Source organism: Globicephala melas, chromosome 1, assembly GCF_963455315.2.
Source record: "Globicephala melas chromosome 1, mGloMel1.2, whole genome shotgun sequence".
NCBI lineage: Eukaryota > Metazoa > Chordata > Mammalia > Artiodactyla > Delphinidae > Globicephala > Globicephala melas.
In genome coordinates, this window is record NC_083314.1 from 130422058 (window position 1) to 130444074 (window position 22017).

The 22017-nt window shown below is 34.9% G+C and overlaps 1 protein-coding gene across 19 annotated transcripts in view; it reads right to left on the reverse strand.

Moving 5' to 3' along the window:
• MIER1 (MIER1 transcriptional regulator) overlaps positions 1–22017 on the reverse strand; it is a 55941-nt gene that overhangs the window by 13504 nt on the left and 20420 nt on the right. For all 19 annotated transcript variants that reach the window (XM_030865874.2, XM_060304445.1, XM_030865886.2 and 16 more), the window contains 7 exons: positions 15182–15340; positions 14395–14527; positions 12656–12720; positions 9259–9331; positions 2982–3133; positions 1667–1748; positions 224–318 (listed from right to left, as the gene is read on the reverse strand). In XM_030865874.2, coding sequence (XP_030721734.1) covers positions 224–318; positions 1667–1748; positions 2982–3133; positions 9259–9331; positions 12656–12720; positions 14395–14527; positions 15182–15340 — 759 coding nt within the window. The remainder of the gene's footprint in view (positions 1–223; positions 319–1666; positions 1749–2981; positions 3134–9258; positions 9332–12655; positions 12721–14394; positions 14528–15181; positions 15341–22017) is intronic.

Below are 22017 nucleotides of genomic sequence, written 5' to 3' on the forward strand. Positions count from 1 at the left end.
AACGTCTAATTCTTAAAGGCTTCCAATATCATACACTGAGAACAGTCACTTAGCAAATACATGCCAGGAAGTCTAGGCATGCTTATTATAATTTTCTAAATACCAGTGTATTAAAATATTCATTATTGAACCTTTAACATTAGAAAACATAATAGAAGATTTAATATAATCTAGGTTAACTAAATTTCTTTTAATAAAAGAGACAACATATATCATCACTTACTTTATTAGCCTGAATCAAATGAAAGTCCTTTCCATAGGCCTTCAACCCTTGTTCAAAATTTCTACACTCTTCCTCTGTCCAAACAGATAATTCCTCTGACAAAATCGGGGGGCGGGGGAAGGAGGGGAAACTGTTAAGCAATATTCTCCCAAATGCTGCATATAACAAACAAAGTTGTAAATAAAAATGTAACTTTCTGTTAACAATGAGGGAAGTATTTTACTCCTGAATTCTATTATTGATGGCTAAAAAAGATAGTGACAAAAACACCTTATTTAATAATGGGTGATTTAGTCCCTGACTCTCCAACCTCAACTTATGCCTTTCCCCTTTATTCTTTTTTTTTTTTTTGCGGTACACGGGCCTCTCACTGTTGTGGTCTCTCCCGTTGCGGAGCACAGGCTCCGGATGCATAGGCTCAGCGGCCATGGCTCACGGGGCCAGCCGCTCCGCGGCATGTGGGATCTTCCCGGACCGCGGCATGAACCCGTGTCCCCTGCATCGGCAGGGGGACTCTCAACCACTGCGCCACCAGGGAAGCCCTCCCCTTTATTCTTTATGATCCAACTAAACAAGCTACCTTTCAATTCCTTTAATTCGTTATGTCCTTTCTTACTTTAGAGACTTTGTGCATGCTCTTCCCTTTGTCTAGAGTTATTTCCTGCCTCTTACCTCAACCTCCTTTCACCTAGCCAGTAAAAATATCCCTTTGTTCAAGAAGCTTTAACAGCCTCACTCTTTCCCCAACTAGGTTAAGTCCCACTGCAATAAGTTTGGATTGCACCCTCTAATTCTCCTTGGAAGAACTCGTAACTATTTTTCAGCTTCCCTACCTAGGCTCTAAGCACTGTGATGTCAGGGACCTTGTTTATAGTTATGTCCCCACAATTTAGTAGGCCCTCCAATTCTGTTGAATGAATAATCTTTCCTTTGTTACATAATGATATATAAACAGTACTCTTAGTGAAGTGGGGTGAGAGCCAGTTTGGAGTAAAAAAGTGAAAAACCTGGATTTTAGTTTTGGCTTCATTATTTATGAATTATGCTTGCCTCAGCTAAGAGACCTCAGTTCTCATCAGTTTTAAAGTGAAGCTAACATCTTTCACCTTACTTAGCTCACAGGATCATTACCAAGATCAAACAGGAAAATGTTTATAAAAATGCCTTAAAATTGAAAGGCATTATATATTTTTATTTAAATGGCCTTATTTTCCCATAAAGGAAGGGACAATATTAACCCCATTCCCCATAATGCCTTGTGTAACACTTGTGTTATATACAAGTTATTTAACAAGTTATAACAAGTTGTTTTCCAGCAAATATTTACTGAATTCAGAGATTAGTATTATTAAATTTAGGATATACCTAGGTAAATTGAAAAGCTTAAATTTTAAATTTCTGCTATATCATGAAAACAAATAAAAAATTAATATTTATGCTTACCTCTAGCTGCTTTTACATTAAATCTTAATCTTCTTAATGCTTCTTCTGTATCAAAATTGCATTTAACTAATTCATATAATGCCTAGAAAAATAAAAGGCTTCAGTATGTAACCTGGACTATGAACAATTCAAGGCTACAGTTTCTTAAGAGAGTAAAGGCTTTTCCAGAATCCAGTGTTTTCATACTTTCTGGAGGACAAGTAATTCTAGTAAATGCAACATAAAGAACACTAAAGAAGAACAAACATAATTCATTCCTGATAATTAACTGCCTCTGAATATGTAGAAAATAATGGATAAGCAAATACTCTACTGGTGGCCATGGTACTCTAGGAATTTATAAATAAAAAGAAATTTTATAATAATCACAAGTCCCTTCTTTTTGGTTTTCTGGGGTTCCTATTCAAAGACAACTTAAAACAAATCAGAAAAGAAAAACACTGGTGAAAAAGGCAAGAAAGTATATAATGCTGCTATTAGGTTCATGGTAGGCACTGTTCTATTATATACAGAATAACATTATCCCAGACAGGTATTCCCAACTTGATGATATCCACAGATTCTATGGGATATGCAAAGGAAGTTCAAAAAGCTTAATAAAAAATATATACAGGCAAAATAAAATATCAAAATTTTTATTTGAGCTGAAGTCATACCAATGAGTGTGTCAATACTACATATCTTATGCTGATTATAAACATCAGACTCCCTGTTGATGACATTACAGATCTTCCTCTACTTACAATGGGTCCCCAAAAACACATCCTAAGTTGAAAATACTGTAAGCTGAAAATGCATTTAATACACCTAACCTACTGAACACCATCACTTAGCCTAGCCTACCTTAAATGTGCTCAGAACACTTACATTAGCTTACAGCTGGGCAAAATCATCTAACACAAAGCCTATTTTATAACAAAGTGTTGAATATCTCATGTAATTTACTGAATACTGTACTGAAAGTGAAAAAGAGAATGGTTGTATGGGTACAGAATGGTTGTATCAGTTGTTTACCCTCATGATCACGTGGCTGACCGGGAGGTATGGCTCTCTTACACTGCCCAGCATCACAAGAGGTATTCAACACTAGCCTGGGCAAAGATCAGAATTCGAAGTATGCTTTCCATTGAACGCATACTGCTTTCATACAATCATAGAGTCAAAAAATTTTAAGCTGAACCTTCGTTAAGTCAGGGACCATCTGTAAAGGAATTTTGGTGGATAGAATAGCACTAAATGTGACAGCACTTAAACTTATAAACGTATGTGGTTAATATATTTTGGGAATATTGTAAGTTATTTCTTATTCATGTACCTGTTCATTGTCTTTTATGTGAGATCCTTCAGGAATTGCTTCTACACCTTTCTCATCACCTGTTCTTCTAGATGCATCCTTAAGAAATACAATCACTTTGTCTTCCGGTAAGTACTCAGGGTCCCACAGGAGCTGATCATCATTTTCATATACTAAATTAGTAAAATATAATGTTAAAAATAATGCCAAAAATTGATAGAGTTTGTGTTAAAACATATCACTGAACAAATAACCCATACTTAGAGCCAAAATGTTGAGAACTGAGAGGTAAAGTGTGGTCCCACTACTTGCGTGACTTCATTCTGGGGCAATATTTATAGCTTAAGTGATTTAAACAATCTAAACAGAAGGTACCACTTGATGCCCCTTTCAGATCTAGTCTGACTTAGCTTGACTTTACCAAATTCCAACCTCTCTTGGTTTGAATAGCAGTACCAACACTTCCTACCTGTATGACCCCAGCAAGTTACTTCCCTTCTTTCTGCCTCATCTGTGAAATGGGGAAAACAATCCTATTATACATGGCTGTAAGGATTTCAAGCAATTTAAAACAGTTCTGACACATATTAAATAAGTTTCAATGAATGTTAGCTATAATTATGATTTCTGAATAGGGATGTCTAAAAGAATGCTCACCAAATGTTAACACTGCTTATTTCTTGGTGGTAGGATTTGGGACAATTTTTTCTTACATCTTTGTACTTTTCCATGATGCTTGAAAATATATTGTGATAAGCATAAATCATTTTCATAAAACAAGTCATTACTTTTTTTAAAAAAGCATTTAGGTTTCATCAGAATTTCCATTATAAGATTGAAGCCCCAATTTCATCAAAATTTTATAAGTGAAAGAATGGAGGAGAAACTAAGATGAGAGCCTTGTGGAATCCTAAATGACAGGAAGATGAAAACAGACAAAATTAAGAAGGAACAGTCACAAGACAGAAGAAATATCAAAGTGTGGCACCATAGCAGCAAGAGAAAGAAAATGTTTCAGAGAGTAATAGATTGGTTAAATGCTGTTAAACAAGCAGGATGAAAATTGAAGAGGTGCACTGGATTTATTAACAAGGAGGGGAATGTTTCAAGAACTGTTTCTGTGCAGAGATGGAAGCCAAAGCCATACTGGAGAGGAATGAAGAGGAAATGGAAGGTAAAGAAATAAAGTAGAAAACTCTTCTGAAAAGTTTCACGGTAAGGGAGGAGATACAGCAGTACAGTAGCTAGAGAGGAAGCATAGCTGAAGAAAGTTTTTGGTTTTGCTTGTTTGTTGGTTTTTAAAGGCATGAGACATAATCACTTAAATGCCAATAGAAAGGAGCCAGCTGGACAAAGACTCTGAATTTAAGAGACAAAGTATAGCTGACATTGTCAAACTTCCTTGTGTTATGAAAAGGAATTAACAGCTAACAAAGGTACATCTCCTACATACCAGGTACTATGTTAAGTGTTTTCATATAAATTACCTTGTCCCCACCCACTCCCCTGCCACTACACACATACACTTTACATTTTTCCTTAGTAATAAACCTTATTCCTTTTCTAACCTGCTGGTACAATCGTAGTAAAACTCCAAACTGTAAATACAATAAAACTCCCATGATAAAGTGAATTTGGATAAACTGCTATTGATTTCTGGTCTGCACTCAGCCTTTCTTTGCCAAAGGGAACACACGAGAGTTCTTATATTCTTGGAGTGGGAGTGGGAGATGGACAATGCCTTACAAGGAAACCCTGATTCAGGAAGAAGACAATGGAGGGTGGGTCCCTGAGTCCCCAGTGTTCTCCCAGTTAGATACCCCATGTTGAGCCTATGAAACAAGCACAAACTACCTGAGAGATACTTCTGGAATCAACTGGAAGTCCCAAGTCACAGGATACAGAGATATGCTTATTTAAACTAAGTACACAAACATCACCAGATGGCGCCAAATGACAAGCCAGGTCCCTAGAACTGTGACTAGCAGCCAGATAGGCTAACCCTGAGAATATGATACTTCATTTAATGCATATACTAAAAATGACAATGAGGTGAGAACCACTAGCATTCTCAGAGAATAAACCACACTGCCTTAACTGGTTCCAGAAACAGACCAAATCACTTTCCAGTTAAGTTTATACTCTAAATATGACTTCTGACTATGATCTAAATAAAAAAGGCAACACAGTTGATATTTATTAAATATCTATAGAATGACTAAACGCCAAGAGATCATAAATTCAGGAAGAACTCCACCATTATGATAAAACACATGAAAATAAGGAGGAAAAATAATCTCGATTTTTTAATTTATTTATCTCTATTTTTTTAATTTATCATCTATAAATATGACATGAACCTCTATAAATATGACAGCAACAGAAGGAAAAAACAGTCTTTATTATAATTGTATAGTTTCATGAACATGCTGGATTTTGAAAGATCACAATCACTGAACTGTAACAGCATCTTCTGAAACTATTTCATTCGAATGAATTACCAAGCCTAAATATTAGAACTTTTAAAAAGCAACCATAAATATATCCACCTCATACTACTGAAAGATATAATTTACAAATGATTATAAATAAGTGAAAGAGTCTCAGAAGGCAAGAGCTCGCCTAGTCTATCAACACAGGTTGTTAACTGGGGAAGTGCTTTTTATGGTATTTTAAGTAATCAAAGTAAGTGTGTCAGATAAGCAAAAATGAGTTCAAAATAATTTAACAAAGTTCATTATATGTGTGTTGGGGGTGGGAATGGAGATGACAAATGTAGAAAGCTGAGAAACTACACCACAAAATCAAAAACTTCTGCAATCTGGGAACTTCCTAGTGAGTAAGAATAAACGTGAATAAATAAATGAAATTTATAAACCTCCAGTTTCTGTTAAAAAAAAAAAAAGGTGTCATTCCATTTTTAATGCCCAAGTAAAAATTCTACCTAATCAATATATTATGAGAATGAAAATGCTGAAACATAATCAGCAAGGTGTAGTAATGCGGTTTATAATAGAGATTCCCACATTCTTAAAAGGTCACACTGTGATTAATGACATGAATTTTAAGTTGTCTAGCTGAGCTTTTCCTATGTGTAGATTAACTGAACTGCCTGTTTCAACAGTACTATTATCAACTAAGGGTAATACATGTGTTCATTTTTCAGTAAGCAACTTAAGAATCAATAATTCGTCTAATATTCATTAGAAACAACAATTCACCTGGTCCTTTGCTATTCACTGCTTTGTAATTCCTAGCCAACATTTACTTACTCTAAAATTTACGTCATGCAAGCATGAAAATTTGAGAATACCTTGTTCCTTTCTCTTGACTTTTTTTCCTCAGTAGCCCATCTAATTCTCAGCTAATCTAGTAAAGGGTTCTCAACCTCAGCACTACTGACACCTTTGGCCAGATACTTCTTAGTTTGAGGAAAGGGGTCCCATGCATTGTAAGATGTTTACGAAGTATTCGAATTACTTAGTATTATCACAAAGCTGCAGCATTTACTCAGTTTTTAGTACATGGGAGAAACAAAACACCCACGTAACTTTAAAAATCATGTTTTTCATATGCCCAGCACTTTTTTGGGAATTAAACCCTTTTCATACAGTCTGAGCAGGGCTGACACTGCTCCCTGGAGCCCCAAGAGATAAACGAGCCAGGGCAAGCCTGAGTACTCACTCTTCTCTTGGCTCACAGTAATTCTGGTTGGGTAAGACTCAAGCTGAGTCAATAGAGGCTCTCTCTAGGACTTTTGCTGGAGCAAAGGGGGATGAGGAAGTTCTCATTTTTGCTGGTTCCTGGCTAGAATAGTGAAAAGTATGTCATGAGCTCCCAGTAGCCATCCTAGCTTGTCTGACAATAAAGGAAAGGGGGAGGAGAGACACCTGATATCATAAAAATCCCGAATCCAGTTTTATTTGAAGCCAGACTAGCCAGAACTTCCCAGTAAAGCAATAAGGTAAATTCTTTTTTGCTAAAGCTAAACTGAACTCAGTTTTTGTCACCTGCAAGCAAAAGAGCATAAATTGATACTTTCTGAAAATGTGAATAATAAAACCTAAACATAAGGGTAAGATTAATCATCTTTTGGATATTAATGCCACTTACTGACCATTTTCTGTGCCAAACACTATGCCGCTAAGCACTACACGTAAAAACATCACATGTGAATCCTCGCACGAGCTTTATAAATAAATAGGTGACTGCTATTTTATAGACAAGAAGAAAAAAGTAGTTAAGTAACACGTCCATGGCCAAATGCCTAGATACTGATTCAAGTTTACTGACTCCACATACATTCTGTTTACACTATCTGCATCCACCTAATAACTCAGCTACCAAATGTTTACGAAGTGTCTTATGTGAAAAGGATCTCCCAGGGTATTAAGGATACAAAGATGAATAAACAAATGATTATAATATACTCATTGAGTAAAAATGATCATTTACATACATTTAAGAGGAAAAGTTAATGTCTCTTTAGGATACTCAGTAATAGGGTTTCCTTATAGCAATGAAAAATTCTAATCCAACTGCCGAATAATTCCTTACAGTTCAGATATCAAGATATCTTAAGTTTTGTGGCACTGTTACCAAAATCACTCAAACCAAATGCTCTCCTTTTTGAATGTGATCACCAAACTGATGAAAAATACCCTGCAAAACTTTCGCTGTAAGGGAAAAAGGCACTATCCCTTTGACAGTTTTATTTCTAACAGTGTGGTTTACCTAATAGTTTTACAACAATTTGGTTTGTGTGCACAGGTTACCCTAAGTGGAGACGAATTCTTGGTATCATGACCAAAGTTTGAATTCCTAGAACTACAAAGATGAGGAAAGGGCCTGAATCATAGTGACTCATCTAAGGCAGTAACCCTGGTAAATGCATCTGATCCTCATACAATATAACACGCTTAAATTTCTCAAAGTGAGAAAGCTTCATAAACCACAGCTTTTCTGGAAAAAGAAAGAAAGAAAGAAAAATATATATATATATACACACACACATAAAATTGCTTTTTAAAATGTTAAAATGGAAAACAGTAAATCAAAATTGGAGATTGTGATCACTTATTCACTGTGATATCTAACAATGCAAACATGTTAAAATAAAAGATAAACATATTGAGAGATAATTAAAACCATCTTTAGCCATAATATTAACTTGCCACATATAAAAAAATACAAAAGCCAATGGATCATTCATTTTTGCACACAATTACAATGTATTCACAAACACTGTGCACAGAATTTCAATATACAACAAGGTCACTCCATATTGATACCTTTAACATTCCTGTATGTTGCAGAAATTAACCTGAAAGCTGTTACTGTTGTGTTAAAACATTTCTACTGTCACTAGAATTTACTAGCCTGTGGTGCTCCCTTAACTGCTTCTGATCTGCTGCTCTGCCCTGAAAGCAGGTGCATACTTAGAATATAAATTTTCTAGAGGGAATGCTGAAAAAGAAAACAAACAAGACGACAACTCCCAAAGGCTCTGTATATGTAAGGAGTGCGGAAAAGAAAACTGAAATAAAGAAATGATGAAAGAGTTCTAGCATTGAGTGATGTCACACCGCACATGAAAACTCATTAAACGTGCGTGCGCACACACACACACTCTCTCTCTCTCTTTCTGGAACTCTCTCAAAAGCAGATAATCTGAAATAGACTAAAAAAAAAATCTTCAAGTATTCTGTTTTTGTTAAGTATTTATTATTTGTGACTTACCTTAGCACTTTTAGACAAAATAATGAAAAAAAAATGTAAAATTTAAGTATACAAATTGTTTTTCCAAAGTAAAACAATTTTTCCAAATTGTTTTTAAATACACAAACATCAAAATACTCAATTTTAGTAATATTAGAAGTTTCAGAAGCAAATAAACTTTTTATATTAGTTGTTTACTTGTTTTTTTTAAAACCTGTCCAACAGCTTCCACTGAAACAAAATAACCTTTTAAAATATAAATCATAAAGGTTATAAAAGGGCATATACTTTAGAGTACTTAAAATATGAAAAAAATTAAAAGTTGGAATGTTTTAAGTCATCTAATAATCCAATACCAAAGAAGCATTCACTTTTCTTTCTTTCTTTTTTGGCTAGACTTCTATGGACAGAAGTGGAGAAACAGAAAACGTATTTCTTACAGATACTGGTGCAGAGGTCTTCTTTCATAAATCAGTGGGGTAACAAACAAACTGTCATGTTCTTATCCCATTATAAAAACAGTTCATCAGTTCAAAAGCATGAATTCAGCTATAAATTAGTAAATTTACTAATAACTCACCTTTTTCATTTTCTTTGTATCTACAAATGCCAACTGGAATCTCTGCTTGAAACATGGAGCCCACCATAATCTCCTATTTTAAAAATAACATAAAACATTAATAAGATCTAGTAACACAGATTTTGTATCCATTTTCTAGATTTACCTTCTTGGGTTAACTGTTCCTGGTTTGTCATAAAATACAGTTACAACCAATTAACTATCTCAGGGGAGTATTGTGAGGATGCATGAATTAATAATAGATAAGACCTTGGATATGACTGGATGAAAATATTAGTAATAATAATGGGGTGAAATGGATACAAACTTTACTTCAAAATATGGAGGAAAAGAAATAAAAATGAATTCTTATAATTCAATTATAAGATAACTCTGAAAAGCAGAAAGTCAAGTTAAAGTATTTTCAGAGCATCCCACTGTAAGCTATGGTCTCTGGATCAGCAGCATCACCAAACACAAATACTCAGGTCTTACACCAGACCTACTGAACCAGAAACTATGAGGATGGGATTCGGCAATTATAAGTGTTTTAACAAGCTGTCCAGGTGATTCTGACACACACTGAAGTCTGAGAACCAGAGCTTTAAGGTAAGGGAACTAACGAAAGGGTTTGTATAAAGCTCAGTAGAGGCCAAACGAATGAAACTCCAAACCAACTGGACAGGTAATTAGTACCTAACTTTCATTAAAACAATACAAGATGAAACCGTACCTTCTCCCAAATGTAATTAAATCTTATTTTAGGAAATCTGGTAATCTATATAGTCAAAACACAGATTAGGGGAAACTGGCTGTTCAGAAAGACAATGAGAAATCACCACTGATGAGATTTTACAAGACATAGGGGCCAAGATTAATTACATGGGCCCTCTTTTGTCTGTGGCTAAATGTTAATAATACAGTTACTACATTTTCAGAATGAAGACTTATGCAGGAAAGGTACAAAATCATGGTCTAGTAAGTTTAAATAACTCTTGGGATTTGAAAAGTTTCTCTCTCCTGTTATTGTTTCCCACTTTTGTTAGAATTTCATTTTATCTAGTATAACTTCAAAGACATGTTCTATGTAATAAATTTATTGCTGCACCTGTACAGGAAAACCAGTTAGTTTTCTAAAAATACCACATTCGCATCTTCTCTACTCATATATAGAAATTTTCTTTATGTCTTTCACCATAAAAAAGATTACTCTATTGTCACTTCTTGTGGCTCTTTTAACTTTACTCACCTATGCCTATCAGAGAATAATTAGTCAAGTTATCAACCCTGGCTAGGGCGCTTCTAAAATATAGATGTCTGGATCCATTCCAGACCAATTAAACTAGAATCTCTGGATGAAAGCCATGGTAATCAGTATTTAAAAGTTCTTTAAGTGATTCTAACATGAAGCCAGGGTTGATAACTTCTCGACTGGTATAAAGATAAGACACTTCCTTTTTCCTATTGAGTTCAGATAACTTCTTTTCACCTAATTTGTTCTGCAGGGAAGGGAAGGAAAACAGCGTTTAGGTGCATTATGTACCAGGTATCTTATGCAAAATTTTCATTAAATCCTCACCAACTTCGACAAGGCTGAATTTGTCATTCCTATATTGTATTTGAGGAGATGAAACTCAACAAAATTAATTTCCTCAGGAACACACTACTAGTAAATTCTGAGCTATAATTTGAACTCAGGTTTGATTTCAAAGCTGTTTCCTCTACCCTAGTTTCTATAAAAATTCAATTTCATCTTACAAGCCTTAAAAGATGAATCTCTGAATCCTGACACTTTTTTACAAATCTCACTAAAATAAGACAATCTGCATTTACTGTGGTCTACGTTATTACATATTTTTCCTGAAGAAGGGACTAATACTCCCTAGCAGTAAAGGCTTCATCTCCCCCATGTTCTCCCTCCTGAGTTTTTATTGCTTCATTAAAAAAAAAAAAAAATTCAAGGCTTAATCAAATACTCTCTTGGGAAACTCCAGATACAAAATCAATTTATACTGGAGAAAAGATAAACTTGAACGTGTGGTAGAAAATAACAGTTTAAGATGACTCCCAAGGTTTCTAGCTTTTTTTTCACCTTAATTTCTACATGATATAGGAATCAGAAAAAAATGGATTGAAGAACACTTGCTCAAATAGGTCACACAAACAGTAACTTCTGTGATCCTTTTTTCTGTCTTCAGTCCCATCATTCATTCATTACTCACTCAAGTTAATTAACACATCCGGCACTGGGATAATCTTTCCTTACCACTCCAACCCACACTAATGTCTCTCTCTTCTAAACGTCTCTTTGGAAACCCATAAATAGATCAATTCTGGCTGAAGCCCAGGATCCTTGGGTAGCACAGTCCAAGTTCATTTGAATACTTCATTCTTCCCAACTGAAACTCTAAATATAGAGATTTTCCCTTATTTTAATCCACAAGGAGGTTAGCTCTTTTTAAGTTTGCCCCAGGCATCCCAAACTAGACAACTTTAAACAAACTAAACAAACAAAACACCAGGAAGCCTCAAAAGTATTAACTAATTAAGTAAACAATCATGACTCAAAAAGCACAGAAAGGCCACTCAATTTGATATTTTGGGCTATTCTGCTTCCAAATAAATGACTGCTTATGCCCTAAATTAAAAATCAGACCTATGAAAAAGAACACTAAAAAACCTCAATGGAGATTTTAAGAGAAATATCAGGTCACCTATCTCAACAAGAATAACATCATCTCTTCTATATAAATGATTTGCCCTGATCAATTCTATATAACATTTTGATAAATCTTCCTAATAAGTCAACTGCTTTGCAACAGCTTAAAATTCTTCAATTTAACCATGTGATTAACTACACAATGTTATACAATTTTATATTTAAAGACTACGTCAATATATTATCTTTAGACTCATTTTAGAAATTAATTATGGATAGTTATATCGAAGCCCAAATCTGTCTCTTCACACAATATACTCGAGTTGTAAATATCGACATTAATATGGGATGGAAAAACTTGTAATATAACTTATTAAACAAAATTTACTTAACAAATACCAAAGCCTCCACAACTGCTTTCTCAAGTATATTAAAAAAAAAAAAAAATCACATATGATACTTTTTATAGTGTAGCTAACAAAAGTGTAATTTGTAGTGGTTCAGAAATTTGGAATTCTAACCTTGCTCTGAGTACTGGCTTGCTCAACAAAGTCCAATTTTTTCTATACCATTATTTTATTTATAAAAAGGTAAATTATTTTTCTTACCTGGATGTATTAAGGGAAAGTCTAAACATTCATATGTCACAAAAAGACTTACTTCAATTTTATCAATATTTATACTTAGTAAAAGAATAATTACACTTGGCTTTTTAAATATTTATTTATCTAAGTTTTGGGAAAATATGGCTCTAACTACCTTTTTCCAGTCTTCTGATGGTATATAATCTTCATCTTCTTCAGATTCTTCTTCTATTTCACTATCTAGAATAAGTAAGACAATAGTACTATAAAATGATTGCTTATCCTATCCATTCTTATATCTACCATCAAATATTTAAATATGCCAAAAGGTATTTGCAGAGGTAGGTCAAGATATTTTTAATCAAATAATACCCTGTCAGTTAAAACAAAAAAAACAAAACTCATAAACCTTCTAGGACAATCTTCTTAGACAACTGTATTTTCATAAAATGATTTCCTACAAAAAATTTTAAGAAAAAATCTGATTCAGAGTCAAGATAATCTGTTTCTAAGCCTAATTCTCCTTCCAACAGCTTGGTGACAGAATAAATTATATGAGCTCAGTTTCTTCCCTTATAAAATAAGAATTGGGGCAAAACAGTGGTTTCTGAGCAGTGCTCCTTAAAGCACTGACAACTCTGTAGCACCACTTTGGGGGGAGTGCATGAAGAGAGGGTATGTATGTCTTCCCAACTCCTGTTTTATTCAGAGCAGGCAAGCTGCTATTTGTTTACATTTTGGACTAAGAATGTATTTACATAAAGGGGTGGGAAATCTGAAAACCATGAGACTGTCAGCATCTTCTCAACTCTAAAATGGCACACAAAATTCAAAAGGGTAACACTGCATACAGAAATTAATTCTTCCTATGGAAAAGCTAAGATAGGCAGTATATTTGTAGCTTCAATGCATACACCATAACTAAAATACCAGATGTGAATTATGAAATATTATTTCAAGAGGCAGTCACTTAGTATCCCACTTTTGAGCAAACTTTGGCAATGGATCTGCTCCTGGTTTAACTAAGGGAAAAATACCACATTTCCCCCAAACAATTGTCTCAGTAACTAATCTCTCTGTGCATTGATATACTTTTCAGTTGGACCATATCTGTGATCAAAGTTCACAATAAAATTATTATTAGCAGTCCTACATTCACTTCTAAACAAACTGTGTAACAGAAGTCACTCATACAAAGAAGTAGCCATGTTTAATCAGTTATTACTTTACCACATTTCATGAGAGGTTATTGTTCTTCAACTATTTTCCTTTTTCAAGTATAGAAATTTAGACCACATATTTAAACTAATAACACTAATGTTTAACTTTTTCTTATCTTACTTCCAGAGTAAGGATTCCTGCTTAGAATGAAATATTATGGAGCAGATGAAACATGCAAATATTCAAGATACATATATTAAATGTTGTCTTGACTACTGGTCATCTCTGACTAGATCATAACTGTAGAAAAATTAGGAGAGTTCTTTGTATAACATATTCCTACCTCAAGAGTCAACCACTGTTTGGACTTGGGAGCCATTGATTAGAGAAAGCAATGCTTATGAATATATCAAGGCTGAGGAGGCAAAGAAAGCAGAAAATGGAAAACTGAGGAAAAGACTAGGAGAAATAAAAAAGATGACCATGAAACAAACTAAAGAACAGTCAAGAGGGAAAAAAAGGAACACACTCAGAATCGGGCATCATAGTGACACAGTAATTACTGTAGTATATTCATGGACAAGAGGGCCCCAGTACTGCTAAACTAATAATCTAGAACAAAATCCCATTACTGATGAGCAAGATTTCAAAATCAATGAATTCAAACAGAGTAGTGAAAAAAAACACTAAAATTTTAGGCATATATTAAGCAGTAAAAATCATATCCAAAAAATAGTAACTAATAACACTTACTTGTATCAAAATATTTACATCGACGTGGACGGATTATTTCCTGGGCATCTTGAGAAGCAACAGATTGTGATGGATCATCATTGGAAGACTGAGTTTCATCCTCTTGACCTGAGGAATCTTTTATATTCTCTTCCTGTGGAATAATAAATTAAATCTCTAAGATAAAAAGAAGATTGTTGCAGATGAAAGGTCATAGTATTCCAAATACAACTGGAAGGCTAAAATAAATATACTAAATGGTGTCTTGGGTTGGATCCTGGAACAGGAAGAAGAACATCAGTGGAAAATCTCGTGAAATCTGAATTGTCTGTAGTTTAATTAATAGTATGGTACCACTGTTGATTTCTTAGTTTTAATAAATAGACCATGGTTACACAGATGCTAACATTAGGGGTAGCTGAGTGAAGAATATGCAGAAACTCTGTACTATCTTTGAGCCTCTTCTGTAAATCTAAAATTATTTCAAAACAAAATAAAAGTGAATACAGAACTGCCAATTAGCCTTTATTACTTAAAAAAATAGCATTTTTTAAAAAGTTCATACAAATTTATTTAGACTAGGCATTGATAAGGAATCTGGAATGACACAGAGAAAACTATTACTTCTCTGGATTAGATTACAGGGGACTTCCAATTTGTATTACGTATATCTATATATTAACTTTTAACATTTAAATGTATTACTTTTAAAGTCAGTAAAAACAGATGACAAAAATAAGCAGTCAAAATGAATGTATTAATAAACTTTAACTTCAAGAGTAATAAAAATATATGTGTATAACCTTACTTTATTTTCCCCACTACAGCCACTGTTATCATCATTATCAGCATCTTCATCATCTTCACCTTCTTCCTCCTCCTCCTCCTCCTCATCTTCCTCAGGTAGTCGAATAGTACTATCATAACCATAAAGGCTGAGAAGTTCATGAATTGGCATGTCGCCTTCCTAAATAGAACAAAATAAAAAGTTAATTTCTGAATAGGTGATATTTCATATTCCTATAATTCACAAATCTGTTGAGTATACTCTTAGAACTGTTATGAATTCTCAAATCATAAAAGGTAAAACTGAATATAATTCTGAAACCTAAGAAAATCCTAGGCTTTTACTATTCTTTTCTGCATCAATTCAGTGAATGTACACCAATGTTCAGTTAACACTACGTATGGATGCTCACAGTTAGTAAGCGTACCATACATAATTTGGGAGTGGGGAAATAGAATAATCAGAAAATAGACTGTAAACTAAGTTAACAAACCCAGAAAGGGGGATGAAATTCATAGCCCAGCCCAAATAAATTAAAACAGCAATGACATACATGAATGATACTGGATTACATTAGCTATATATTCTTTTCTAGGTTTATGTATAATTGCATATAAAATCCTTCCATGGAATCCTTACTATCCATCTTACAAAACTGTTGTATTATCTCCATTTCATAGATGAGGAAATTGAGGCTGGCAGATTAAGCAATTTCTCCAAAAACCACACAAGTTACAAGTAGTGAAGCCAGATTTCAAGTCTAATTACAAAAGCCCATACTCTTATCATATATATACCAGGCTGCCTCAGCCAGGGACCTGGACCTTCCCCAATCATCACAAAAAACACACCCTCCTCAAGGTGAAATGAAGAAATATCCGTATGTAATGAAATGAAATCAGCTTTCTGCAGAGGTACTCACTCTAATCAATAATCAAGCATGATAAAGTATCAGGGAAACATGACAGAATTGATTATAAAAAGGAAGTTTTACACAGACGCACACATACACACTCTGAAGAAAAATTTAACTGAGTCAGTCAGTTTAGAACCTAGAACAAGGATAATCATGAAACAAGACTTTTGTATTTCTCCAGCAGTCTTGTAGCCTCATTCATGGATAGAAATAAGTCTAGCCCGTGTGTTAAATACACTGTTATAGTGGGCATGAATACATCAGACTGGATGTTATAACCTGGTGACACTAAATACTCAGATCATACAGTGACACTAAATACTTAGATCATACAGTTAACCCCCATCACTCAGAATTCGTGTGTAAAAAGCAACTAATGATTATAATTTGAAAAAATTTTCTTATAGAAAGAAATAGGAAGAAAATACTGTTTAACACTTCTATTTCATACTGTAAATGGATATTCTAGTTATAAATCAGCCTGTGAATCTGTTTCTGAAACAGAAATCAATGACAAGCTGGCATACTTAATTGACATCTCGTATTGTGATTCTCAAGGTGCAATAACACAGACAGTGCGTGAAGTGTTCAAGGATCTAGTCCCTGCAGATATCTGGTCCAGTACCAAGCATCTGGTACAGGAGACAGAAATATGGGAATTAGGAGTCAGGATTTAAGAAAACAGAACTTCAAAATCAAGAAAGAAGTAATATGAGAAAAAGATATAGAAAAGGTGGGTTATATAAACAATCATAACATATAGCTTCCATAAAGTGTCTTCTATATGCCAGGCATTTGTGATAAGTGCTCTAATTCCACTATCTTATTCTCTTTTCTTAACAAAAGCAGAGTGAGAATATTACACTATCTTATTTGATCTTTAAAAGTACCAGATGACAGTGCTACCTTTATATATGTAAATAAGAAAACCAAGCAGAGAGAAACATCATGCACTGACAGAGACTTTACTATAATACCTAGATCTCCTAAGCCCAGCTCATACTTTCCATAAACTTCTGCACCACGAATGAGAAGCAGGTTTAACGATGAAGTCACTTCTATGACCAACCCACTGAAATCACTATTATGAATAAGGGCCAAACCAGGAAAAACACTTTAGTGTAGGTTTGCAACTAACATTTACATGGACCTTGAGAATTCATAAACAGCCTGTTTCATAATATTTATTTCATCTTTAAGACTACCTTAATATGCTACTACTACCTCTAATTTTTACAACTGAGTTAACTGATACTTTGAGAGATCACAAAAAAGAGGTATGATTACCAATCAAATAAATGTCTTCAAGTTCTCTACCTTTGGTCTGTCTTATTCAAGGGCAAGAGAATCACCTTGAGACCTTATTTAAACAGACTGCTGAACCCCACCCCAAAGTTTCTGATCTAGTAAGGCTGAAGTGGGGCCTGAGTATCTGCATTTTTTTAAAGTACCAGGTGATATTGATGCTGCTGGTATGAGACCACCTGGAGAACCACTTATCTCACAGTTCTAGGATAAGATAACTGCAAATCAGCCTTTCCAGTGGGAGGTAATAAAGTGCGATCATTATCTTTAATAAAGCTTATCACTAACAGCTGATAGCTAAGTTGCACGTCAAAAGGGTAAGTGATACACCAACTGCATGAAAAGATTTTTTTTTTTTTAACCATTTTCAGGTAAGTGGAATATCTGACTTCCATGGTGAGGTCAAGATTTTTCCCTCTTGGATACACATCTGAGAAGTGTGACTTGCTTTATAAAAATTCATTTCTCAAAGAAAAATTTAGCAACACCTCCAATATTGACTAAGCAGAGAACAGAGTAGAGTCAGAAGCGGCTGATCATAGTGCATTTGGAAGAGAAGTGCTTGAATCTGAAAAACAGTAACAGAACTGGAAGAGAGAAAAGTCAGAGGAAATGACAACTGTGCAAGCGTAGAAAACAAACAATGAATAAGCAGGTTATCCTGATTATAATAGAAGGTATCTGTAGTAACCAAAAAAAGTTAGGGCTGGTATTTTTACCTACTTTCTCTAGTTTTACTTAGTTTCTAAAGGGATCTGTTATACTCTACTTTTGATTCATTTGAGAGTAGCTGTTGAACAGTGATTGACCTTTTGATTCATTTGAGAGTAGCTGCTGAACAGTGACTGACCCTATGGAACATCTTAGGGAAAATTATGCACACAACAAAATATTCAAGATGGACTTAGGCAGGGAGAAATTTAGTTTGCTAAGTTGGAATCCACTGTTATTCATATGAGTATAATCAGAGCCTAAACCAAATTAGTGGTTGTGGTACTGAAAAAACTCAAGAGACCCTGCAGAAGGAATCAACAGATTTAACCATGGGTTAAGAGTGATCAAGAGGTTCTTGTGACACTGAATCTCTGGCTCCAGACATTCCTTGGACCCAGATACATATTCGTATGACACCGAAAAAATAATAAAAACAATAAAGTTCTAAAGAAGTTCTAACAAATTTCTAAAAAGTTTATTTTCAGTCAAAGTTGGTTTTAGGTGGGTTTTATCATGTGTAAACATGATATCCTTGCCTATTCCATCAAGAAAATTCTTAATATTGAAAACAAAGACTATATAGTGGTATTATGCTTTTCTTTGGAATTGACTTTTAATTTGTTACCCAATATCAAGTTAGTAAGCAACAAGTCAGTAAGCAACAATCATGACCCACACAGTATGAAAAATACCTTACTTGATCTAAGGTATAAAGTGATGCCCTTACAGAAAACACTGGGCTACAACTACAATAAAACCTCAAATTAACTTTGCTGAGGAATCCCCAGTTTTAAATTCAAGTATCGTATCTTGTCTGCTACCCAATCCTTTCTTTCTACTTCTACAAGCATCTTTTTCCAGAAGTGTTCTTTCCTCCATTCCAAGCATGTATTTTGATTGAAAGCTTACCTCATGGACCTCATAGTATCTAACCCAATTAGAATCACTGTACTCCCTGGCCATGCATTTGGAATGGGCACATGACCCAAGGTGGACCATAATTTGTTTCCAGAATTTTACCAATAGCAGCTAAAGAATATAGGCTATATCTCAAGCAATAAATCTAGGAGCCTGAAAACTGACAAGATGTGAAGAAAATTAGTCTGAAAAAGGACACCACCATGTAAAAAAGCAGAAACAGAAAATATGTTCTGGTGGCACTTGAGTCCGTGAGGTCTAGATATCCCCCTGCCCTTAATGAAATTCACACAAGCCTTACAACTAAATCTTCATTTTGCCTAAGCTAGTTCAAGATGGATTCCTATTATTTGTCCCCAAATATTTGATATAAAAAGTAATGCTGGGCTTCCCTGGCGGCGCAGTGGTTAAGAATCCGCCAATGCAGGCGACGTGGGTTCGAGCCCTGGTCCGGGAAGACCCCACATGCCGCAGAGCAACTAAGCCCGTACACCACAACTACTGAGCCTGCGCTCTAGAGCCCGCGCTGAGCCCGTGTGCTACAACTACTGAAGTCTGTGCGCCTAGAGCCTGTGCTCTACAACAAGAGAAGCCACCGTGATGAGAGGCCCGCACACCTCAACGAAGAGTAGCCCCCACTCGCTGCAACTAGAGAAAGCCTGGGCACAGCAGTGAAGACCCAATGCAGCCAAAAAAAAAAAAAATCTCAAAAAAAAAAAGTAATGCTATCCCGTAAAGCAAATGTTCTTTGCTATTTCCTTCTGAAAAAAGACTAAAAGATGAATAAAATGTCGCTGACAATACATTATACTAGGGCCCATCAGTCACCTGTTCCAGAGACTTTCTCATTAGCTTATATTGTCGAAGTGTATGTTCTACCAGGTACTAAGGGGCTTTCCCCAAATTGAAACATCACAGTAAAGTGTCAAGAGTGTTTTGTTCCCATTCATACAAGAGTTGAGAAATGGAAGGAGCAGAGTGAAAGAAAATTATGAGTCAAGTACAGTGGTTCTCCACTGTTCGGGTGTTACAGATTTCTTTGAGAATTTTATGAATAACTATTAAGATTTATTGAGTGATTATCATGTACCAGACACTGTGCTCAATGTTTTACATATATCATCCTTGTAATAACACTGAAGCTTAATAATGTTAAGTAACTAGCCCAAAGTTACACACTGAGTAAGTAGTACAGTCTGACTCACTGCTTTACAGTGCCCTTACATACATATGCATATACACTCCCTTCCTCAAAACCTGATCCTAGGTTAAGTGTACATCATCCTGATGGAGAGTGAAATAAGATGTGCAGGGTTGATAGACTATAAGAAGTAAGGGAAAGTAAGGAAAGAAGTTGATAGACTATAAGAAGGAAAATGGACATAGTACAAGATGAATAAAAATCAGCCATGTGGACTATACCTACATATTGTGCTTTAAAATATAAGTTGTCTAAGCACTGTAACAAAAAGAGGGACAATCATGTCTATATAAGCTCACCGGAGACTAGGTGGAGGTGGAAAGAATATAGACTTTTTCAAAGACAAACATTATATCTGAAATTTAATCTGTCCTTAAACTTCACAACAATAGGGTAACATTACCAATCACCACCAGCAGCATGATAAGGTTGGAGCGGTATCTGTCTCCTAGCTGCACAGGAGGTGGCTCCCTCTCCCCCACACCAGGGGATTAGTCATTTAGCAATGACTGCACGTGGTACCAGGTGTTGGCCAATGAAGGGCCATTTGGTGGATGGACATAGTACTCTTTGTATACCTGTTGTGACTTACCAGTAAATACTTATTAAGTTGGGGGAAAGAAGGAAAGAGACTGATTTTCAGCCAGGAAGGCTTAAAAGACCACATCCAGATTGGACAAGAGTGCTGGTTCCTAAGGTAACCAACCTCTTGGGGCTGGGGCTTCACTACAGAATAAACCATGAAGAGATGAAGGCAGTGAACTCTTCTTTATAATCTCCATGCTGGAGTTTCTTTTTTTTATCTGTATAATTCATGTGGTGTGTACACTTAAAAAAAACCTCAATCTCTCACATTTTAATCTTTATTCTCTAGCTCTGGAGATCCACTTGGTGAAATGTGTCTAGCACTTTAAAGTGTTAATTATTAACACTGTTATAATGTGATTTTCAAAACTATAAATACATAAAGATACAGCTGATCCTGATCCCTCTTCTCCCAAATAGACTGCTACTGTTAAGTGAGACCATGGGTTTTAAGAGTGCATTTGAAAAACAGAGTTAAACCTGCATATAGCCATTCCCAGCAAACCAAAGTTTACTATGGGAATGATTCTGACACTTCTAAGATCACTAATAAATTCTAACCTGTACATCTAATTCTCTTAAAACATTTAAATGCTGAACTTACCTAAAATACTTTATATTGATAAGATTCATGCATACAAACATAACAATACACATAAAAGCTAGTTTACACTGAAATTTTAGAATTCATATTGAATGAACTTAAAACTACAGGTATTGCAGTTACTGATAACTCCTGAATGAATCAACTGTCAAAATTTTGCCCCAATTACATCAAAGGTCCATTTCATGCAACCAAAATGCCAGGCATAAACTACCTTACCAATTCCTGACACAACTATGATGTTTCACTTCTATACAAGCAAATTAGTAATCAATGATAAAATCATGCTCACCTTTTTAATAAAAACAAAAACCAGTTTGGTTTGGACCTAAAGAGTTTACAACTATAGGAAATCCAATACATTGGCCCTGTAGCTTAGCTCTAGGCTACAGATGAAAGCACTGGTGATTATGTGCTACTTAACACCTAAGCCTTAATTACTTTGGGAAAAGTTATAAGTACTCTCTGAGAAGGTTTAAGAGTGTCTGGTTGAAAAGAATGATAAAAGATTGGTTCCCCTGTCTTTCTCTCCCTTTGTATATTTTAATTACTTTTTCCTAAAAAAGGGTCATTTGAAAGCAAATTCTGGGGGGTTGTAAGGGACTGGGGAAGGA